Below are 19,519 nucleotides of genomic sequence, written 5' to 3' on the forward strand. Positions count from 1 at the left end.
AGAAAGCGCCACCCCCGATCACAATGCAGAAACTCAAACAAAGCGAATCTGGAAAACGCAGATTAAGATTCAATCTGTGTGTGTCTCCTACTGGGGAAGGACATGTAGCCATGGCAACAGGAGTGATGTGGCAGTGAATATCTGACCAAACTTGCTCAGCTTTAAAAAGACAAAAAAAGAGAGAGAGTGCCTGTACATCTAGTTAAAGTTTGGTTCAGTGAAATATATATGTCTTCACTTTCTCCAGAACTCCTCAGAAGAACTTTAGGAACCACAAGACGAGTTCTTTATTTGTTTTTGTTTTAATTTTTTTCTATTGGTTACCATGTCACTCAATGCCTACATGAATGGTTATCAATATTTAGTTGTACCTATAACCTTGAAACAAGCTGCTCCTTTCATAAAGAATGAAGTATTTATAGGAACTTAAGGATTTGAACCAGAACAGAGAGGAAGATGTGGCTTGTTCAGTCAATGGTGATTTGATGCATCATCAGTGGAACAATAAAACATAGTTGTGCGTGGCTGGCTATTAATGGATTTAAGTTGGATGGAGTTAATTAAAAAAAATCTTGATGGCTCCATCAGTGTTTAGTTTTTGTTTGTTTTGTTTTATGTATAATCTGATCAAACTTAAAATGTTATGTTTAACAATGAAAGGACATGTGATTATTAAAAAACACACTTTGTGATTTATTTAGGAACAAAACATGAAAATATTTTAATCAGGAACATGTCCGATTGACTAATCGGTCGACAGATTAAACCTTCTCTGAATTATTTCTCAATGATTACAAATTGGAACGCTGGTCTGATTTGGAAATTGTATTTATTTATTCTTTATTATTATTAATTATTATTATTACTACTATTTTTTAAGACATCAACCTCTAGTTGCAAGCCATCGCCCCTCCTAATCCACACACTGCTAGCGCTCTTCTATCTTTGTGAGGTTGCTGGCCCTTTAAGATAGGGAGAGGACAGGATGAGCCCATACCTCACACCCCCCAACCCTTCACCCACCCTCCTCCTCCTCAAACACATTGTTCTGCGGCTGCCGGCGAGAAACCGGTTCCCTCCCGCTGCTGCTGGTCAACCAGCGGAGCCGCTGACAGACAGACAGACAGACAGACTGATACACCGTTTGACGGACTGGTTGGCAGGTGAAGCGACGGGCTAACAGAAACGCGCCCACCCGCCGTGTCTCACCGGCGGCGCATCTCTTTGTGCGGGTCCAACAGTTCACGGAGGTGGAGACAAAGACAGAGGGCAGGCTGGCGAACCGACACGCGGACACGGAGACGCTATGAGCGAAGGCACGCGCCATGGGAGCGGAGGACGCGCGCTCAGGTGAATGATAGGCTTTCGCGCGAGCAGAACAAAGACAGCCCGGCTGTCATGTCTCCGCCGTCCGTGAGTCCGTCTCCATCCTCGCGGATGCTGCGCTGCTGTTGTCATGGTAACCATCTCACAGTCTGAGGTCACGATGAAGAAGTGGTAGGGGGAGATAGGGACGTGTGTTTTTTGTTTTTTTTTTGTATTTATTTATTTATTTAGCGGTTTATTCTCTCCGTCCGTGCTTCCTGTTTGATATTTACCTGTAAGCAAACGCGTGACATCACCAAACTGTCAATCAATCATATGGGATCAAATTCCGCAGGTAGGCTAATCGTCACGTCGCGTTTCTTCTGACGTCAGTAGGTTAGCTTTATTGTTGAATTATGGAGCTTTTTCTAAAGAAAAAAAAAGCGACGTTTGGTCTACAATTAATGTCAGTTGTCCAACCTTATTTATTTATATAATATAAAAACTTTTTGCATAGAATCTTTTAAAGTTACAACCTTATTCTAGCTGGTATTCTGGTTAATGTTTGACATTTGTTTCAAAAAGTGTCATTTTATATGAAACTTTAGTTTTATTTACCACCTTTCCATCAAAACATAAGGATAGGAATAAGTTTCATTTTAATATATATATTTTTTTATTATTTCATGGTGTTTTCTGCCATTCATGCTTTACTTTAAGTAATTTTAGGAAAGAAAATAAACACAGAGAGCTCAGTTTTTATTTGCGTTATTGATGACATCTTGCTTGTTGGTTTTAAATATCAAATTGTAAACAAGGTTTCTATGCGAGAACCTGTTCTCTTTTAAATCAGCTGGTCAACAGGAAGAGCGTGTAGGAAGGAAGCAGACTTCCTCTCACATAGACACACACACACACACACACACACACAGCTGCTTTTGTTTCGCCGTGTGTGTGTTTGAGTGTGTATTAGTCTCTAAGTGGGTGTGTGTGTGCATGTGTGTCCTACTTCCTTCCTTTGTTTGACGGCTTCATCCTAAAAAAACACAAAGAGTTGAGACAATAAGGCATGCTGATATGTTTTGAGAGGGTTGCATGTCGAGGACAAGCACAGAATAAAAGAGAAATTTAAAAAAAAATTACAAACATGAGAAATAAACAAAACTAAAATACCAGAAAGGGTCAACAAAAACAATCACTAAAAATAAATGTACTGTTTGTTTCAGAAAACAGGACCTAAACATGCGCCTAAAGATGAAAAAATTATACTTTATGGTATAGTGTTTAATTTTTTTTCCCTTTATTTTAATTTTTCTTTCCATTGCAGATTGAAAGGTCCACTTTTTTAATGGCCATTGAAAACTTCCATCATTTGTCCCCTTTGATTCTACAGATTATGTGAGAAATCTTTGACAGTCACATTTGAAATGTTCCAAACTCAGAGCAAATAGCAAAGGGAAGTTGAGTAATAAACTTGTGCGATGTTGAGCGGTTTCTCATAAACCAAGCAGGAAGTCTGACCTGGGTCTGACGGTTTACTAATGATCCTCTTTATCAGCTGTGGGTAATGACCCGCAGTGTTTAAATTCCTGTACACATGATTCAAATAGAGCAGCCAAATTTACCCAAATCAGTGAAATTCTGTTTGTCAAAGAAAAATCTGAACTGCAGGCAGGTGAAAAAGAGTCTAGTTTTCTTAAAGTCATACAGATTAAATGAGATCATGTGTTTATTTTTGTTTAAAAAAATGTTTGACCTCTATTAATGGTTGCATGTCTTGTAGAACTTTTTTACATGTTCACTTTCTGTCAGTAAACTGAGTTTCTATTGGTAATTTATGCTTTATTGTGAAATTTGCACTTTTCTTCTCTGGATGGAGAATCCTGAGTGGGTGGAAGGATTACTCATTTTCCTGAGTGGAAACAGAGCCTTACAAACACATTTTTCTTCTTCCTTTTACACACTTTGTCATGTTGGAAACACAAGCTTCAGCATATTTCACTGAGATTTTGCGTCACCGAGAGCATAATGCATAGTTTCAAATTGGAAAGAAAATAATACAGGGATTTTCCTTTTTGTGTTTTTTGTTTTAACAAACAGAAATGTCGGTTCAAACACATTTTGCTGTTTCTGAATGAGCTTTTATCTAAATCTGTTTAATGTTACACCATAAAACTCTGAAGTAAAACCACTGTATACGTCTGTCTGTGCCCTCTGTCCAGGTAGCCCAGTGCTGAGGTGTGGCAGCTGGTGATTGGTGGTTACCATGGTGCCCAGGCCATCGTCCGGGGAGCTATGGGGGCTCCATCTGATGCCCCCACGGATTCTGGTGGACTGCTGCCTCCCCAATGGTGATATTCTGTTTACCTTTATGTTTTTATTACTTTTCCAGTGTGTGACATGTCTCTGTGCCTCAAACATAAAAATAAACTTGAATCATCGAATTATATATTTGTATCTGATCTGTAGTATTGTGTTTATTCAGCATCTGTTTCCTGCATGCGTCACTGATGTGTTACTATACTATTTGCAGTGTGTTCCTCTTTTTCTTGTTTTATGCATTTTTGCTTTTATTTTTTTGGTCTTGCTTTGTTTACTTGTGGTTAATCTTTGTATTTGTTCACCAGGGATGATGGTGAGCCTGGAGTGTCTCAGAGAAACTCCTCTCATCAGCATAAAGCAGCAGCTCTTCATCGAGGCCAGGAAGTATCCTCTCTACCACCTGCTGCAGGTACGCCATCTTCTTCTCTCTCTGCACGCCCTCCGCTCTATCCGTGACGGACTAACGCTCTCGCTTCTGCTCTCTAATTGGTTAGGAGGAGTCATGCTACATCTTTGTGGGCGTGACCCAGGAGGCTGAGCGGGAGGAGTTTTACGACGAGACGCGGAGGTTGTGTGACCTGCGACTGTTTCACCCCATCCTGAAGGTCATCGAGCCACTGGGGAACCGAGAGGAGAAGATCCTAAACCGAGAGATCGGTAGGACCGGCCGCTCCTTTTTCTGCGACATCATCACTCGTCCTCCAAACTGACACCTTGTGTCCCGTTCAGGCTTCGCCATTGGGATGCCGGTGTGTGAATTTGAGATGATGAAGGACCCAGAGGTTCAGGACTTCCGCCGCTCCATACTGAGCGTGTGCAGAGAGGCCATGGAGGAGAGAGAGGGGGGCGGGGCACACACCCAGGCACTCTATGTTTACCCCCCCAACGTGGAGTCCAGTCCTCATCTGCCGCAACACATCTATAGCAAGCTGGACAAAGGTGCTGAACCGCTTCTTCTGCTGGGTTTGGGATCCAACTGGAACTTTGGCCTGGGTTCTGTAACGGTCTCACTTCCCTCTGAACTGATTTCTGCACCCATGTTTGTTTCTGCTCAACTCTCTGCTATCGTTTCTCTGACCTGAGCTGAGTGACGTGTTTATGTCATTTTGCAGGGCGGCTCATTGTGACCATCTGGGTGATTATGTCTCCATCAAACTCCAAGCAGAAATACACTTTAAAGGTACATCCGGTGAATTATTTATTCATTTCTTGTGTGAAACAGTTTTTTTTTGTTGTTGTTTACATTTTTTTTTTACTAGAAATGCACCAAAAAAATCAGTTGCTAAAAATAATTGTCGATTATTGCAAGCTGAAATTTTTTAAATCTTTTTTCTGTTCAGTCAATGCACCGTAAGAGAGAACTAAAACTCTGGAGTTCAACTGTTTCCAAGTGAAGAATAGTCAAATTTAATAGTTTTTTTTAAATGGATAGTGCATCACATGTCTCGACATGTCTTTGTTTCACAGATAGAGCCAGACTGACAAGAGATAACAGGAAGGTTAAATGTATTAAGGCAAAAAAATTTCTTTTTTTTTAACATTTTTGAGCTTCAAACTGTACGTTATGGAAATGTTGACAGCTTATTGTAAATTACATAGTTAAATATCTATATTCTCCTGGAATGCCACCTCAGTTTTAGTAATAATCTCTTGCTAATCTCTGACCATGCTAGATGCTATAACTAGCATTTAAATCTGAGATTTTAATAACATTGTGGTTTACAATTATTCCTCTCACAGATGCAGAGTGATGTCTGCTTCTAATATAAAGACATTGTGACTGTCTGGCATAAAATTAAACGATGTTCTGAATGCTGTTGTACCTTCTGCAGTTATTTTAAAAAATATTTATCAGCTAAAATTGCTATCATTTGAAAGATTTACCAAAAACAAAGATTGTAAATCTACTGCAAAAATTCTCATAGTCAAGTTTTTTTTTTTTTTTATCAGTTTCTGAAATTATGCACCGGTTTCCTGAAATTTAAGTGATGTATAATTCAGTTAGGACAGCTAAAAGGTTTATTTTAAATAAAAAAATAAATGCTTGATGTCTCAGAGGGTAATTTGATGCCATCTCACTTCCTTCTAGACGCCTCCTTGGTGGGGAAGTGGAGAAGCAGGGAAGTAATGTGGTCGGAACAATTGTCAATTCAAATTCTGGGCTAACCGGTGCAAGAAATGTTCACAGTAATAAACATTTGTTTGGTAGGATTGGATGCTCTGATATCATGTGTTATAGTCTGGCTCTAGAACCATAACAAAGCAAAGGGAAGCAACGCATGGGATAACTTAAAATGGGATTTATTTAACAAAAAATCATAACTGGTTGGAGAGGAGAGGGAGAAAGGGGAGAGAGTGGCAGAGAGACAGACAAGAATGGGCTAGTGAGTTAGAAAACAGGGTGCATCTTAGGCTGGATGTGATGTAATTCTGGAGACACTGGCCAGCTGCCTCCACTTCCAATCAGCACCAATCAGAAGCTCTAGAATAGGGATGTTAAAGGCCCAAAGGAAAGGCCTTGGGCCGTAACACATGGGATTCAAAGAAAACAATTTTATGATGTAGAAGCTGATGCAGTGTTTGATATACAGCATTAATGGGAATGTATGTGTGACTGAAGTGAGATTACTTCTCAGACGACATTTGTTGTGCGCTATATTTATGTCTGCAGATTTGAGTTGATTGAAGTTAAACAGAAAAAAATCTTTAAAGGTGTCAGAAAGGCTAAAGGCAGACTTTTCATTCAGTTACATTATTGTTATTCATGATTCTGTATCTTAAAACCAGCTAGGAGTCACAGAAAAATCATATCACATAATAATTGACCATGTACATGTAGTTATAATGGAGGGGGTAGGAAAGAGGTCAAAGGTCTCCAATAGAACTTGAACAAGTGTTATTCATTTATCTCTGGAGGACTCTTAATACTTTCTACAATACTTTCTACTCTATTTCATCTAGATTTTGTTGGACTTTGCTTGAATTTTAAACCTTAATGTTTGTTGCTCTGTAACATCTGAGCATCTTGACTTCATCACAGATTGTTTTAGAGCATCTTTAACCAAACGTTTAGAAAGAAGAGAGTTAAACCGGATCGTTTTAGGACCTTCCATGTTACGTTTGTGTCCAGGTTAGCCACGACAGTTTACCCGAGCAGCTAATCGCCGAGTCCATCAGGAAGAAGAGCCGATCGATGCACCTGTCCCCTCAGCAGCTCCGCCTCTGCGTGCAGGAGTACCAGGGCCAGTACATCCTTAAGGTACACTGGACTGTCCCGCCTGTCTCTTGTCAGCTGTCTGTCAATCTACCAGCACACCTGTCTGACTGTCCATCCACCTGTCAGTCAGGGTCCAAGAGAACCAGGACCAGTACATTCTCAAGGTACACCTGGTTGTCTGACCCGCCCATTTATTAACCTCTAGACATTTCTGTCTCACATCTCCAACTGTCTCACCTGTTTTGCGTGTCTTCGTCCAACTTGCCCCGCTGTCGACTGAGTCCGTGCTACTCACAGGTGTCTCTGTGTGTCCCTCAGGTGTGCGGCTGTGACGAGTATCTGTTGGAAAATTTCCCCCTCAGTCAGTATAAGGTAATCAGTTTATCATTTTCAGACTGTTTTTCTCTGGTTGTCCCGGTTTTCACCTGTCCTCCCTCGATGTCTGCAGTACATCCGCTCTTGCATCATCGTTGGACGTCTTCCTCACCTAATGCTCGTGTCCAAAGACAGCCTCTACTCTCAGCTTCCAGCCTCGGGTTTCGTCACTCCTTCCTACAGGTAGAAGTTATTTGTAATATATAACGGGAACAGATAGAGGTGTGCTGCAGGTGTGAGGTTGACGAGGTGTGCGTGTTCTAGTCGGAGGACGCCCCAGCCGTCTCCCTGTCCAGGAGGAGGTGACGGATCTCCTCCTCGCTCCCTATGGGCCTTTAACACTCTGCTCAGGGTGCGACTGCTCTGCGCCACTTATGTCAACGTCAACATCCGGGATATTGACAAGGTGCCCATTCTCTGACGAGTGTCCGTTAACCTATCCTCTTTATCCGTCTTCTGTCTTTTTCTATCCTTCTACGCTTAAAGTCTATTTTTAGAAATCAAAATCAACATTTAGAACATGAACAAAGTTTGAGTCAACGCCATTTCCTTGTTCTCTGTCTGCTGTTATCCTCCTTTCTCTCTGTGTCAAAATGTGGGGCATTAGTAAGATTTGTTTCAGTTGTGTTTTTTCTGTCTAACTCAATTCTTTGCCTGTCTGCCCTCAGCCTCCTTTCAACCTATTCTCATCTCATCACTATATGTTCTCCTCAGTGTAAACCCACTGCCAGAAAATCATAGATCAATGCCGCTGAATATGCCTGATTTATGTCTGCAGATCTGCAGTAAAGCAGATCACGCTAAACACAAGCTAGCACAAATTCGTGAAACAGATGCAAATGAACTCACAGTTGTCCTCGATCCAAAGACAGCAGGTGATCAAAGAGAGAGAGAAATGTCCTCTCTGCCACTTTCAGCTTCTAGCAGGATCAAGGCCTCGAAACTGGAAGAAAAAAGCTCAGTGTAGCAAGGAAGGATCATGTTTTGGATAGTATTTATACATATATAAGGGATGTGGAGGCTCTTAATGCACAGCAACAGAAAAGCACTGTTAAAAGACAGTGAAACAAGTCCCAGTAATAAAGTAAAACCAACTAGTCTTTGGTTTCAGTTTCGGGATGAATGGTTGAGTCTGCCCGATGCTGGAAGTACAGTCAAGTTCCTTCTCAGTAGCTAGCGCAAAGCACGCAGGAAATTATTTTTCTTCTGTCAGTTACCCTCAGTACATAAAATACTTATCTGTGCTCAAATCAAAAAGTTTGTTATATTAATTTAAATGATCTTATTTTCAGAGAAATTAGATGCATAAATATCAAACAGACATCTCTGGATGTCTGGATGAATAAGGGTTTTGCGCCACAAGCACACATCGGTATTTTCTCTGGTTTATTTCTTTCAAATTAATAATAGCTAAGTTAATTTTTTTTCTAAATGCTTGAATAGTCCATGATTAAAAAGTAAACAAAGTATCCTGGAACAAGGAGACACAATTTGCTCTGTGGTGCAGTTAAAGTAACAGATCTTCCTTTTGTTTGCGGTTTGAAACTAAATGAATTCACAGACTCTGGGTGGCACTCATTCATTCATTCAGGATTATATTTGTCATTTAGACCATTAACACACAGATGTCCTGTAAACCTTTGTGAATCACCTTGAACCTTTCCTTTCTGTGTCCACACTCTCTAAAAAAAAAAAATCCTGTCCTCAGTTTTAAATCTGTCCTCCACTGTGTGTCCTTCCTCTGTCTCCTCAGGTTGTCTTTGTGTCTTTCCTCTCATGTTCTCGTCACATGTGATCACTCACAGTCAAGGTACTTTGAACATGTGAAGCTCAGTGTTGTGATTCTGCGCCTTCTTGTCTCCTAGCAGTAGTTGTGAGTCTGTGTTACAGTAAGCAGTGTCTCTTTGGAGGTTAAACTTCTACATGGAAACCTGTGAAGACACTGCCATTATTACACTGAACATAGGGGTGTATATGTAACCCCACTATGTTTAAAGAGTTCTTGAAACTGGTGTTGGAGGTTGTTCTCACCTGACCTGTGTGTTTGTGCGTAGATCTATGTGAGGACGGGTATCTATCACGGAGGAGAGCCGCTGTGTGAAAACGTAAACACCCAGAGGGTTCCCTGTTCCAACCCCAGGTAACACACAACATCATGCTCCACCAAACCTGAAAAACACTCTGACCCCGCTACTAGCCATCTGACTCTGCATACCTGTGTCCAGGTGGAACGAGTGGCTGACCTACGACATTTACTTGGCGGATCTTCCTCGCTCGGCAAGACTTTGCCTGTCCATCTGCTCTGTGAAGGGAAGGAAAGGAGCCAAGGAGGTAGGAAAGGATAGAGGTGTGCACATGGTGAGAGGGTAATTATTTAGTCATTGATCTGACTGACCTTCCTCTATCCGTCTCCTCTTGTAGGAGCATTGCCCTCTGGCCTGGGGGAACGTCAGCCTGTTTGACTACATGGACATCCTGGTCTCTGGAAAGGTGGCTCTGAGTCTCTGGCCCGTCCCTCACGGCCTTGAGGACCTGCTGAACCCCATCGGAGTGGCCGGCTCAAACCCCAACAAGGTGACCGTGTTGGTCGGCCTTCAGGCCATTGAGCTGACTGATCAGTTAATAATCAGTGATTAAACAATGACTGATGGCTGACCTGGTCAATGGTTCGGGCGCTGTGATCTGCAGGAGACGCCCTGTGTGGAGCTGGAGTTCTCACGATTCAACCAGACAGTCGTGTTTCCTGATGAGCAGCAGATTGAAGAACATGCTAACTGGACCATAAGCAGAGAGCTGGGCTACAACTACTGCCATGGACTGGTAACTCACAGACCGAGCTGTGTGGACAGAACTAAAATTGGATCTGTGTTTTACTAGATCACCAAACGTCCGGTGCCGTCTGTGTTTTTCTCCTTCATGTAAACCTGATTTTTTCCATCCCCTCATCTCTGTCTTAGAGTAGCCGCCTGGCCTGCGACAGCAGCGTTTCAGCCACTGATGCAGAGCAGCTTCGCTCTCTTTGCTCCAGAGATCCTCTATATGAGCTTTCAGAGCAGGAGAAAGACTTCCTCTGGAGACACAGGTGGGCGTTTTATGCCTAGATACAGACATTTATGTCTAGACACTGAGATAATAGAAATGCACTTTAGGGACTGTCACCATCATCACTAATTGTGTCCCTTCTTTTAAGCTCCGTTCTGATTATTAAAGCTTATTGTTGAGAAATTCATGAACGCCCGTAGGAAAGATTTGTGATCTTTAAGGCAACATATGTTGCAATAGACACAATTCTGCTTTGATGCTGAAATGGTTCAACTGAGTTTTGCCAAGACCATTAATAACATCTCATACCATCACCAAGCTTTGCTGCTGGGCTTGAACAGTCTGGATGTGACTTTTCATTGTTGGTCCAGGGTTAAGCAACCTTTCATTTCTTTTTAAACCAAAAAAAATAATAAATAAATCTGCAACTAATGCAAGAATAATCTGTTTCTAAATTGTGAAAAGCTTTGCACTGTAATGCCAAACAAAGTTTACAGTAATAAAGTGTCTATGTTGTTGTATCAGCTAATGTCTTGGCACCAAGGGGGAAATTGAGATAGTAGATGTGCAGCGGTGTTTTCAAGGTGTTGAAATTTCTCCAGAATGGGAGATAACTAGACGGATTGGGGTCAAGCTCATAAAAGTGCAGGCTAGCTCTTCTGTGACCCGAGTGACGTTTCCCTCCCAAACCGTCTTCAAATCAAACAAATTTGATGTCAAATGTTTGTCCAGCAGAAAATTTTGTTTGTGCCGCTATCATTTTAAAGATATCAACAAATGTTTGCAGAGGTTATAAAATTATCTGTTCATTATAGATTCGTTATAGTTGTCAGATAACATCACTTGTTCTAGTAATTTACATAAAATGAAAGTGAAACAAAGAATCAGAAATTCATCTGTTTTTCCTTTTTTCATTGCAGCTTTTTTTTCTGATTTACTGCTTTATGTATATGTACGTGTGATATACCTGTTGCTGCTTCCGGGTCTGATTACTTTATTGTTTGTCTCTACCTGCCCATGTCTCCCTGTCTCTGTCTGTCTCTCTGCAGACATTATTGTTTAAACATCCCAGAGTCTCTGCCTAAGCTGCTTCTGTCAGTCAAATGGAACTCCAGAGACGAAGTGTCGCAGGTATAAACTCATTGTCACGATCCGGCAGGTTCCTCCACAACCGGACTGCGATGTATTCAATTATTTAATGAAGCGAGCGCAATTTGAGAGAGGAATCAGGAGTCGGGCTGCAGCTGCTCAGCCAAACGCAGCTCTGACTCGAGGCACATGGCCAGGTTCCTCTCAGTCACAGCAGCCAAGGGAAACGAAGCCATCAATGCCCTTCCTGTGACTGAATAACTCAGTGGTTTGAGAAAAGAACAGACATAAATAACAAGTTTCATACTGAGTGTTGGGCTTTTGTGTTCGTTCGAAATCTGAGTCAGCGTAAATTATTTTTCTATTCAGTGAAGCAGCTCAAGGGGGGTAGAGTAGCCAGAAACTGAAAAGTGCAGTAAAAGTAATCCAAAAAGTACAAGTTTTACTACTGGCACACTTGTTACGCAAGTAAATGTAACTGAGTAAATGTAGCTTGTTAATACCCTCACATCTTCTTAGCAGTACTTGGGGATTTCAATTAGGTAGCAAACGGACAATATTATGTTAAATCAACCTTTTGATCTTTACATCATGCTATAATATTATTTCTTCATCAAAAACATACCCAGAGTGTTACCCTTATTCTTTCGTGCACGTTTAAGAAATCCTTTAATCTCCCTTGGCAACCACTCAGTTGTGTTAAATGCCTGGGTGGACTGAGCACCGCCTTCGAAACGAAGCTCCTCCTCAGAGCTGCAGTGTCCAAGGTTCCAAGCTTCTGCCTCACAGATCAGCCCTCCCCGACTCAGCTCCTTCAGACTAGCCAGCAGCCATTAGCAAACACCTGGCAGAACTGTGCATTAACTGAGCTCATTATTCAAGCTGCTTCATGCTGGTAAAAAAGTTGTCAAAGCATTGATAGGGAAGCGCTGTTGTAATGATTTCCTGAAGGCAGAGTTTCAGAAAGAGCAGGACTTTCTTAAAGAGATGGAGACCCACTTTTAAGGTGTTAAATTGCAAAGTCAAATTTCTTTTGACTGCAAAAGAAATTTGCAAAGACTTTTCAAAAGTCAAAAGAAATTTGACATAGACAGCAGTTTTATAACAGATGTTGATACTGCCCCTTCTAATAAAATTTAAGGCTTTACATTGCTTGCCAAAATGGTGCACATCCTTTTAAATTGCATCATTTGTCATGTTACAACCACAACTTGGTATTTAATTGGAGTTTTATGTGATGGTTTTATGCCCAAGCTAACTCTGGAAGAGCTGCAGATAGAACAACAATTAGTTGTGTGGTACAAAACACAAGTTTGGAAGAGTGGCAAGAAGAGAGCCATGACTGAATGAGACCAAAACTGAAACTTTTGGCCTAAATGTGTGTCAGAAATTACTCATCTGCACAACGTGAACAAGTTTCCAAGATGAAACATGGTGGCATCAGCATGCAATGATGATACGTTTCTTCAGCAGAGACAGAGAAGCTGGTCAATGTTGATGGGAAAATGAAAGGAGATGATCATAAATATTCATGTCTCCTTTCTCAAACTGTTAACATGAAAAAAGGTCCAACATATCTCCTCTTCCTCCTCAGATGTACTGTTTACTGAAGGAATGGCCACTGATGGAGCCAGAGTCCGCTCTGGAGCTGCTGGACTGTAACTTTCCCGATCCGATAGTCAGAGAGTTTGCGCTGCGCTGTCTGGTGCAGGGCCTGACGGATGACAAGTTGTCACAGTATCTGCTGCAGCTTGTACAGGTGAGCTGAAACTCTCACTTCGGCTGCGTTCTTTGTTCAAAATGCGAATGCAAACCTGATCCCTGGGTCTGCAGGTGTTAAAATATGAGATGTACTTGGACAATCCTCTGGCCCGATTCCTCATCAAGAAAGCTCTGACCAATCAGAGGATAGGACACTTCTTCTTCTGGCATCTGAAGTCAGTGTAAATCTCCTCTTGTTAACCTGAGCTGAAGTGTAATAAACAGATGAGCTAGCTGCCTTTGCATTCAGTTTGACAAGCATTTGATTTGACAAGAAGTCTTTTCACAGGTCAGAAATGCACAATAAGACCATTTCCAGAAGGTTTGGCCTTTTGCTAGAGGCTTTCTGCAGAGCCTGCGGCATGTACCTGAAACACTTGAACAGACAGGTGAGCATTCAGACACAAGTTAGCTCTCAAACATCTTGACTGGCCGTGTGTGAACTGGCTTTCATTTACTAGAGTAATATCTGATTACCAGAGTTGGGTTCAGTGGTATTTTGGGAATTAAAAGGGACACATTCAGAAAGTCTCTAAAGTTGTAGCCAGACGGGAGATACTGATAATCTTTGAGTGGTTCAGCAAAATAGCAGGTCATTGTAGAATTTCAGGAGACACTTTTGTCTAAAGTCTCAAAAGAAACTCCTTCTTTAATCAGCCTCTTGTTGTTCATAAATAATGAATCAAGGCTCCCATTTCCCACACAGGTTAGCTTTCATAAATTAAGCTGCAATCTCTGAAACACAGGAAGCATGAAGCAGAGCTCAGTGGGGACCATTGTGTGTTAAAGGCAAAAATTTATGAGCTTGAAATGTTCAAGATTTTTCCTGTCCAGAAGTTGTAATGATAAAAATGTGTGTGATTCTGTTCAGTGGGGAAGGGAGGAGTCCAGCAAATTTATAGGGATGATAATTTCCTCCTTTGGAGACGACATTGAAATCAATGATGAATTTCAGTTTAAAGGGTACAAAGAACTTAAGATATGGGCAGAGAGAGTTTTAAAGTTCCTTGTCCTCTTGTACTGGGTCTGGTTAAATGTACTGCACTGATACAGGGTTTACAAATAGAGTTTGGTGATTTAGACAGAAACATGTTTGCAGGTGGAGGCCATGGATAAACTGGTGAATCTGACAGACACCCTGAAGCAGGAGAAGAAGGACGAGACTCAGAAGGTATGAAAACAAAAACTAGCAAGTTCTTTTGTTTAATTCCTGTGCCTGGTTGTTGACGTGTCACTGTGCTTTTATTGCTGGGAAGACTCAGATGAAGTTCTTGGTTGAACACATGTCACGTCCAGACTACATGGAGTCTCTGCAAGGATTTGTCTCTCCACTAAACCCAGTTCACCAGCTGGGAAACCTCAGGTAACAAACTAATCAAGCCACCAACTAACTAAGCCACAAAGTGCAAAGATAACCCCAAACTCTTCCACTGACCTATCAAGCTGACCAATAACAAAATGTTAAACAAATTGTTACACTTGCAGGCTGGAGGAGTGCAGGATCATGTCCTCGGCGAAGCGCCCCCTGTGGCTGAACTGGGAGAATCCCGACATAATGTCCGAGCTACTTTTCACCAACAATGAAATCATCTTCAAGAACGGAGACGGTAACTACCTCATTGCTACTCTCAGCATCGGTTGAGCTGAAAGTGGAGCTGGTGGGACATTTCTGGTAATGCAGCCTGTTCTGTTTGCATTGCAGATCTGCGTCAAGACATGCTGACGCTGCAGATCATTAAGATCATGGAGAACATCTGGCAGAACCAAGGCCTGGACCTGCGGTGAGAGCCGGTGACGTCATCGGAGGAAGTGACATCAGTGACGCGTGACGAACCTGGAGTGTTTGTGTGTTGCAGAATGCTGCCGTATGGCTGCCTGTCCATCGGTGACCGTGTGGGTCTCATTGAGGTGGTGAAGAACAGCTATACTATCATGCAGATTCAGTGCAAAGGAGGCCTGAAGGGGGCGCTGCAGTTCAACTCCAACACTCTTCACCACTGGATCAAAGACAAGAACCACGGAGAGGCGTCAGTACTCCTCCATCTGATTGTAGAACTGTCTTTGACCTGTGTGTGTCTGTAGACCTGCTCCATCTGACTGCTCTGGATGAACTTTTTCCAACTGTTTGTTAGTTCTCCATATGTGTATCGAGCCTTTTGACTCGCTTGTCTAACCTGTCTCATAGGTATGATCGGGCCATCGACTTGTTCACCAGATCCTGTGCAGGTTATTGCGTTGCCACATTCATCCTGGGAATTGGAGACCGACACAACTCCAACATCATGGTGAAGGAGAACGGACAGGTGAACCTCTTAATCCTCCTCTTCACTTCGTCTTCCCTTTGCCCACCACACTGACTATTATTCCTATCCCTTCAGCTGTTCCACATCGACTTCGGCCACTTCCTAGATCACAAGAAGAAGAAATTTGGCTACAAAAGGGAGCGTGTGCCTTTCGTCTTGACTCAGGACTTTCTCATTGTCATCAGTAAAGGCATTCAGGAGTCGACAAAGACAAAGGAGTTTGAGAGGTCTCGTCTGGTCCTCGTCTGTCTGCAGCTGCTTCTGCTGTCTAGCCCGTCTCACCGGTGTTTACCTGTCTGTGGTGCAGGTTCCAGGAGATGTGCTATAAAGCTTACCTGGCCATCCGGCAGCACGCCAGCCTCTTCATCAACCTCTTCTCCCTCATGCTGGGCTGCGGCATGCCTGAACTGCAGAGCTTTGATGACATCGCCTATCTTAGGAAGACCCTTGCATTAGGTAAAATTGGAGGATAGATTTGTGAAAAGAGAAGGCAGGAAGAATGACGAGAGAAACAGTCAGTAGAGGAAAGTATAAAAAATGAAGGTTGATCAGAAGTGTTACAAAATATGCAAATGTGGCATTTGGAAAAATTTTGAATGGTTCAGTTCAGGACAACTCAGCTACTGACCAAAGCAACCTGAATAATCTGGCATGTATGGGGACAACTTGGACCGAGAACCAGGCCGCCTTAAATTTCCTGAGATTGACAGATCAGGGACAGACTATTGGAGCCGATCCAGGTTTTGGGTTGATGATGAATTTGTGTAAAGTAGATTTTTAGACCAATCGGGATGACGTCCCACTCTAGTTTATCTAGAGTTTTGTTGATGTTGGTACTGGAAGAAATATCTTCCAGGACTCAGACTGATGAAGGGATACTAAGGTGAGGTTGGGCTAAGTTTTGGGTAACTTTGACAAGGACCTTATTGAAAAGTCTTTTGAAAATCTAGTTTGAACAACATTGAAGTTCATAGCATAGACCACAGACCTGAAGGTGTGTTGCACACACAACTCACTGGTCTTGAATGTTGTTGTATTTTTATGAGATTACCTGGTGAAATTAAGTCTAGAGTAATCCTTAGGGGGTGACAACTAGCTTTAAGGTTACAATGTTTTTGATGGCTCTTTTTAGGCTTTTCAGAATAGAGATGATCATTTTTAATACACATGAAAGTGGTTAGCTTTACCTTTTACTCAACCACCTTGTATTTGTTGTGAGAAGTCTGTCAAATCAAAGTGTGTAAGGTTCATTATTGGTCAGATTTTCTGTACTAACGATTAAAGATATAAACAGAGAACTCAACAGATAAGTGTAAAAACAAAACAACTTTGACTAAAAAACAAAAGGTTCTTCTAGTGCAGAAATCCAAAAAGCAGAAAACTAGAAGAAACTAGACCACACACACACACACCACTGCAAAACTGTAAATTCTGCTGTCTCACCGTGTTTTCTTTCCCCCAGAAAAGAGCCAGCAGGAGGCGCTGGAGTACTTCACAAAACAGATGAACGACGCTCATCACGGAGGATGGAGCACCAAGATGGACTGGATCTTCCACACCATCAGACACATGCCCAACGAACACTGACACACAGAAAACACTGCACACACTGGCACAACACAATGCCAGACACGCACCATAACACACCAGCACATAGCATAGAGTTCTTCAGACACATACACAACAAACAGTGATATAAATCATATGAATCCAAATATGCAACCCATCAGACACAGGTAGCAAGCACACACACACACACACACACAGATTTATACAAACGCAAACATCTAAAGCACACGTGTGCTTGTTTTCTGCACTAATCTGGTGATGATGATGATGATGGATTTACTGAATGCAAGGTGTTTGCATCCCCTCATAATGTTGTTGGGAGAGTTGCCATAGAAACGCTAATCTCTCAGGTGCAGAGGTCAGAGAGGGTTGTGAAGGTGCCAAAGGGCATGCGGAGGTAGAGAAAGTAACGGTGATGATGTCAGCCAGTCTTCAACGTGATGCAACAGTCGGCTCTACTACTGTAGCTGCAAACTGAGTGAGACTCTTTTAGCGTAGCAAACATTTAAACTGAATTTTATGAACCAACTGCAGCTTTATTGATACGTGGGAGGCAAACACTGTGGTCACTGTGAAAGCAATAAAAAAAAAAAAAAAACATCTGATAACAAATCAGTACTTTGATGATGACAATCAAGGAGTTCTGACAGAGAAGAAGGCGGAGCTGGGTCCTGTGCCGTGAAGCAGCTTCGATAAAGAAACTTTAACACGTCTGGCTGAACCAAATGCAAACATCATAACGTCGGACAGATTACAGGCCATTAGGAAGCCGGCTTTTATTTTGTCCAGGCTTTCTGGTTGTGAAAACCAATGGAGCTGGAACTAGTGAACCAATCACAACCATGAAGAAATATTTTATTCTGTTTCATAATTTCCAGATGTCAAACATTTTACCAGTAAACACAAGTTAGGTCAAAAATACTTGTTAGAAATAACTTGGCTCTAAATTGTTTTAACTGACATGATTTTACTGTCCTGAAGAAGCTTTTTGTAAATGTATACAATTTTAAAAATCATTAACAGTATGAAACCACTATGGTGCATTCTGTCCCCAAGCACTCATTTGTTCAGAAATATTTTGAGAATTTATTAAAGAACCTTAAACTAAAGCTAAGTCCTGACACTTGAGAAGTTGTCAGGAACTGGCAAAAATCATCACTTTAAGATGTGTTGATCTCTAATCTAGTAACCCAATCTAGCATTTCCAGAATTAGTCACCATGGTGATAAACCCAGAAAAGAAGAACTGGCTTCCTGATACCAAAAATGCCGAGCTTACTTTGCAAAGCCACTAATCCTGCTTCATGGTGCAGGCCTCAGATCGGCTGTGGATGGAGTCAACGTGGAGTTTGTAAACATTTCATATATCGTATTTATGTTTATTTATCTGCTGCTTAAACAAGTATTATCCATCATTTCTTGTTGACATCTCTTCAATCTCTTGGCATGTGGATTTACTTTGATAATTTATAAGACGTAAGTTGACGTGTGTTAACATTTTTTAACCTACACTCATACCTTATTACAAAAACAGCTACATTTGGAATCATGTAGCACTTTTATTGTACAATTCCAGCTAAAATTGTGAACTTCAAAAGTTCCTCTCATAAAAGTTTACTTCTCACATCTCATATTTGGTGACACACACTGCCTAGCCAAATAATTTGCTCACATTGCAATCGTGGCTCATGAAGCACCAAATATAATCTGAGCATAAAGTTAGAAATTTATCCCCAGACAAGAATTGTGAGGTTTTTTTTCCCCCCATCAATACAAGATTACAGATTAATGCGACTTTTTGATAAAGCCTTTTCAAACTCTCTCGTGATGCCATGACGACCAAAGCTAAACATGGTCAGATGTACAAATTTGATTGTGACATTTTTGGGCCAGTAGTTGTATATTTGATAAAAGTGAAGCCCAGTTTTTTTTTTTTCTTTTGTTTTGTTTCACAACAAATTACCACTCATCTCCGTCAACCTTTAAAATCTATAACCTGACCAATTTTTTTATTTGAAGAAAAAGGTAAATAACTTCACTTAACAACCAAAACCATCGAGTTTTTTATTCAGATTATTGGCAATTTTACCTTCATCATACAGTTTTATTTATTAACTTTTGGTGTTCAACGTTTTATAAACGTCATTCACATCTTGCTTACTTCAGTGTTCAAACGTAATAGGTTATCACATCACTGTGTTAGAGTGAAAATGACCAACAGATCCAGCAGGATTTGAATTGCACTTGTTGGCTTTGTTTTTTTGTACAGTGCCCTGAGATGACTTCTGTTGTGAATAAGCACTGTCTAAATAAAGTTAATTGAACTGATTCAGTGTTGTGTAGTTTCATAAAAAATCAGTTAAGTATTAGACCATTTGATTGACTTAAGTACTTTAACTTCCTATCTGAATGTACTGCCTGATGATTGCTCATGATTTTACTCATTGCCTCTGCTCAGTGTTTCAGTATTTGAATTATTTCCAGAAGTTGACTTGATTCTGGAATAATGACACAAAATTAAATTGACCATTCTTGAA

At 41.3% G+C, this 19,519-nt stretch overlaps 1 protein-coding gene across 2 annotated transcripts; it reads left to right on the forward strand.

Annotated features, from left to right (window-relative positions):
• The first annotated feature begins 1,263 nt into the window (after window positions 1-1,263).
• On the forward strand, window positions 1,264-19,310 carry LOC102218230 (phosphatidylinositol 4,5-bisphosphate 3-kinase catalytic subunit alpha isoform-like). Of its 2 annotated transcripts, none has more exons than XM_005811551.2 (28): window positions 1,264-1,350; window positions 3,528-3,656; window positions 3,933-4,036; window positions 4,122-4,284; window positions 4,357-4,566; window positions 4,740-4,807; window positions 6,758-6,886; window positions 7,163-7,216; window positions 7,293-7,402; window positions 7,484-7,625; window positions 9,274-9,359; window positions 9,445-9,550; window positions 9,641-9,793; window positions 9,908-10,039; window positions 10,177-10,301; window positions 11,311-11,392; window positions 12,945-13,109; window positions 13,184-13,287; window positions 13,401-13,500; window positions 14,211-14,282; window positions 14,368-14,474; window positions 14,597-14,718; window positions 14,814-14,892; window positions 14,968-15,138; window positions 15,297-15,414; window positions 15,490-15,641; window positions 15,722-15,870; window positions 16,877-19,310. In XM_005811551.2, exons 2-28 carry the CDS (start codon window positions 3,572-3,574, stop codon window positions 16,999-17,001), a joined length of 3,213 nt encoding a protein of 1,070 aa, XP_005811608.1. In that variant the 5' UTR covers window positions 1,264-1,350; window positions 3,528-3,571; the 3' UTR covers window positions 17,002-19,310. The 2 variants fall into 2 exon arrangements, with proteins under 2 accessions (XP_005811608.1, XP_023202538.1); XM_023346770.1 differs by lacking the exon at window positions 1,264-1,350 and adding an exon at window positions 1,372-1,459.
• The last annotated feature ends 209 nt before the right edge of the window (window positions 19,311-19,519 follow it).

Source organism: Xiphophorus maculatus, chromosome 14 (genome assembly GCF_002775205.1).
Source record: "Xiphophorus maculatus strain JP 163 A chromosome 14, X_maculatus-5.0-male, whole genome shotgun sequence".
In the NCBI taxonomy this organism is placed as follows: Eukaryota; Metazoa; Chordata; class Actinopteri; order Cyprinodontiformes; family Poeciliidae; genus Xiphophorus; species Xiphophorus maculatus.

Coding starts and splice junctions, on each gene's coding strand:
- LOC102218230 (XM_005811551.2), top strand. CDS start 3,572: ATGGTGCCCAGGCCATCGTCCGGGGAGCTATGGGGGCTCCATCTGATG. Junction 9,360..9,444: donor GTTCCCTGTTCCAACCCCAG/GTAACACACAAC, acceptor ACCTGTGTCCAG/GTGGAACGAGTGGCTGACCT. Junction 10,302..11,310: donor GACTTCCTCTGGAGACACAG/GTGGGCGTTTTA, acceptor GTCTCTCTGCAG/ACATTATTGTTTAAACATCC.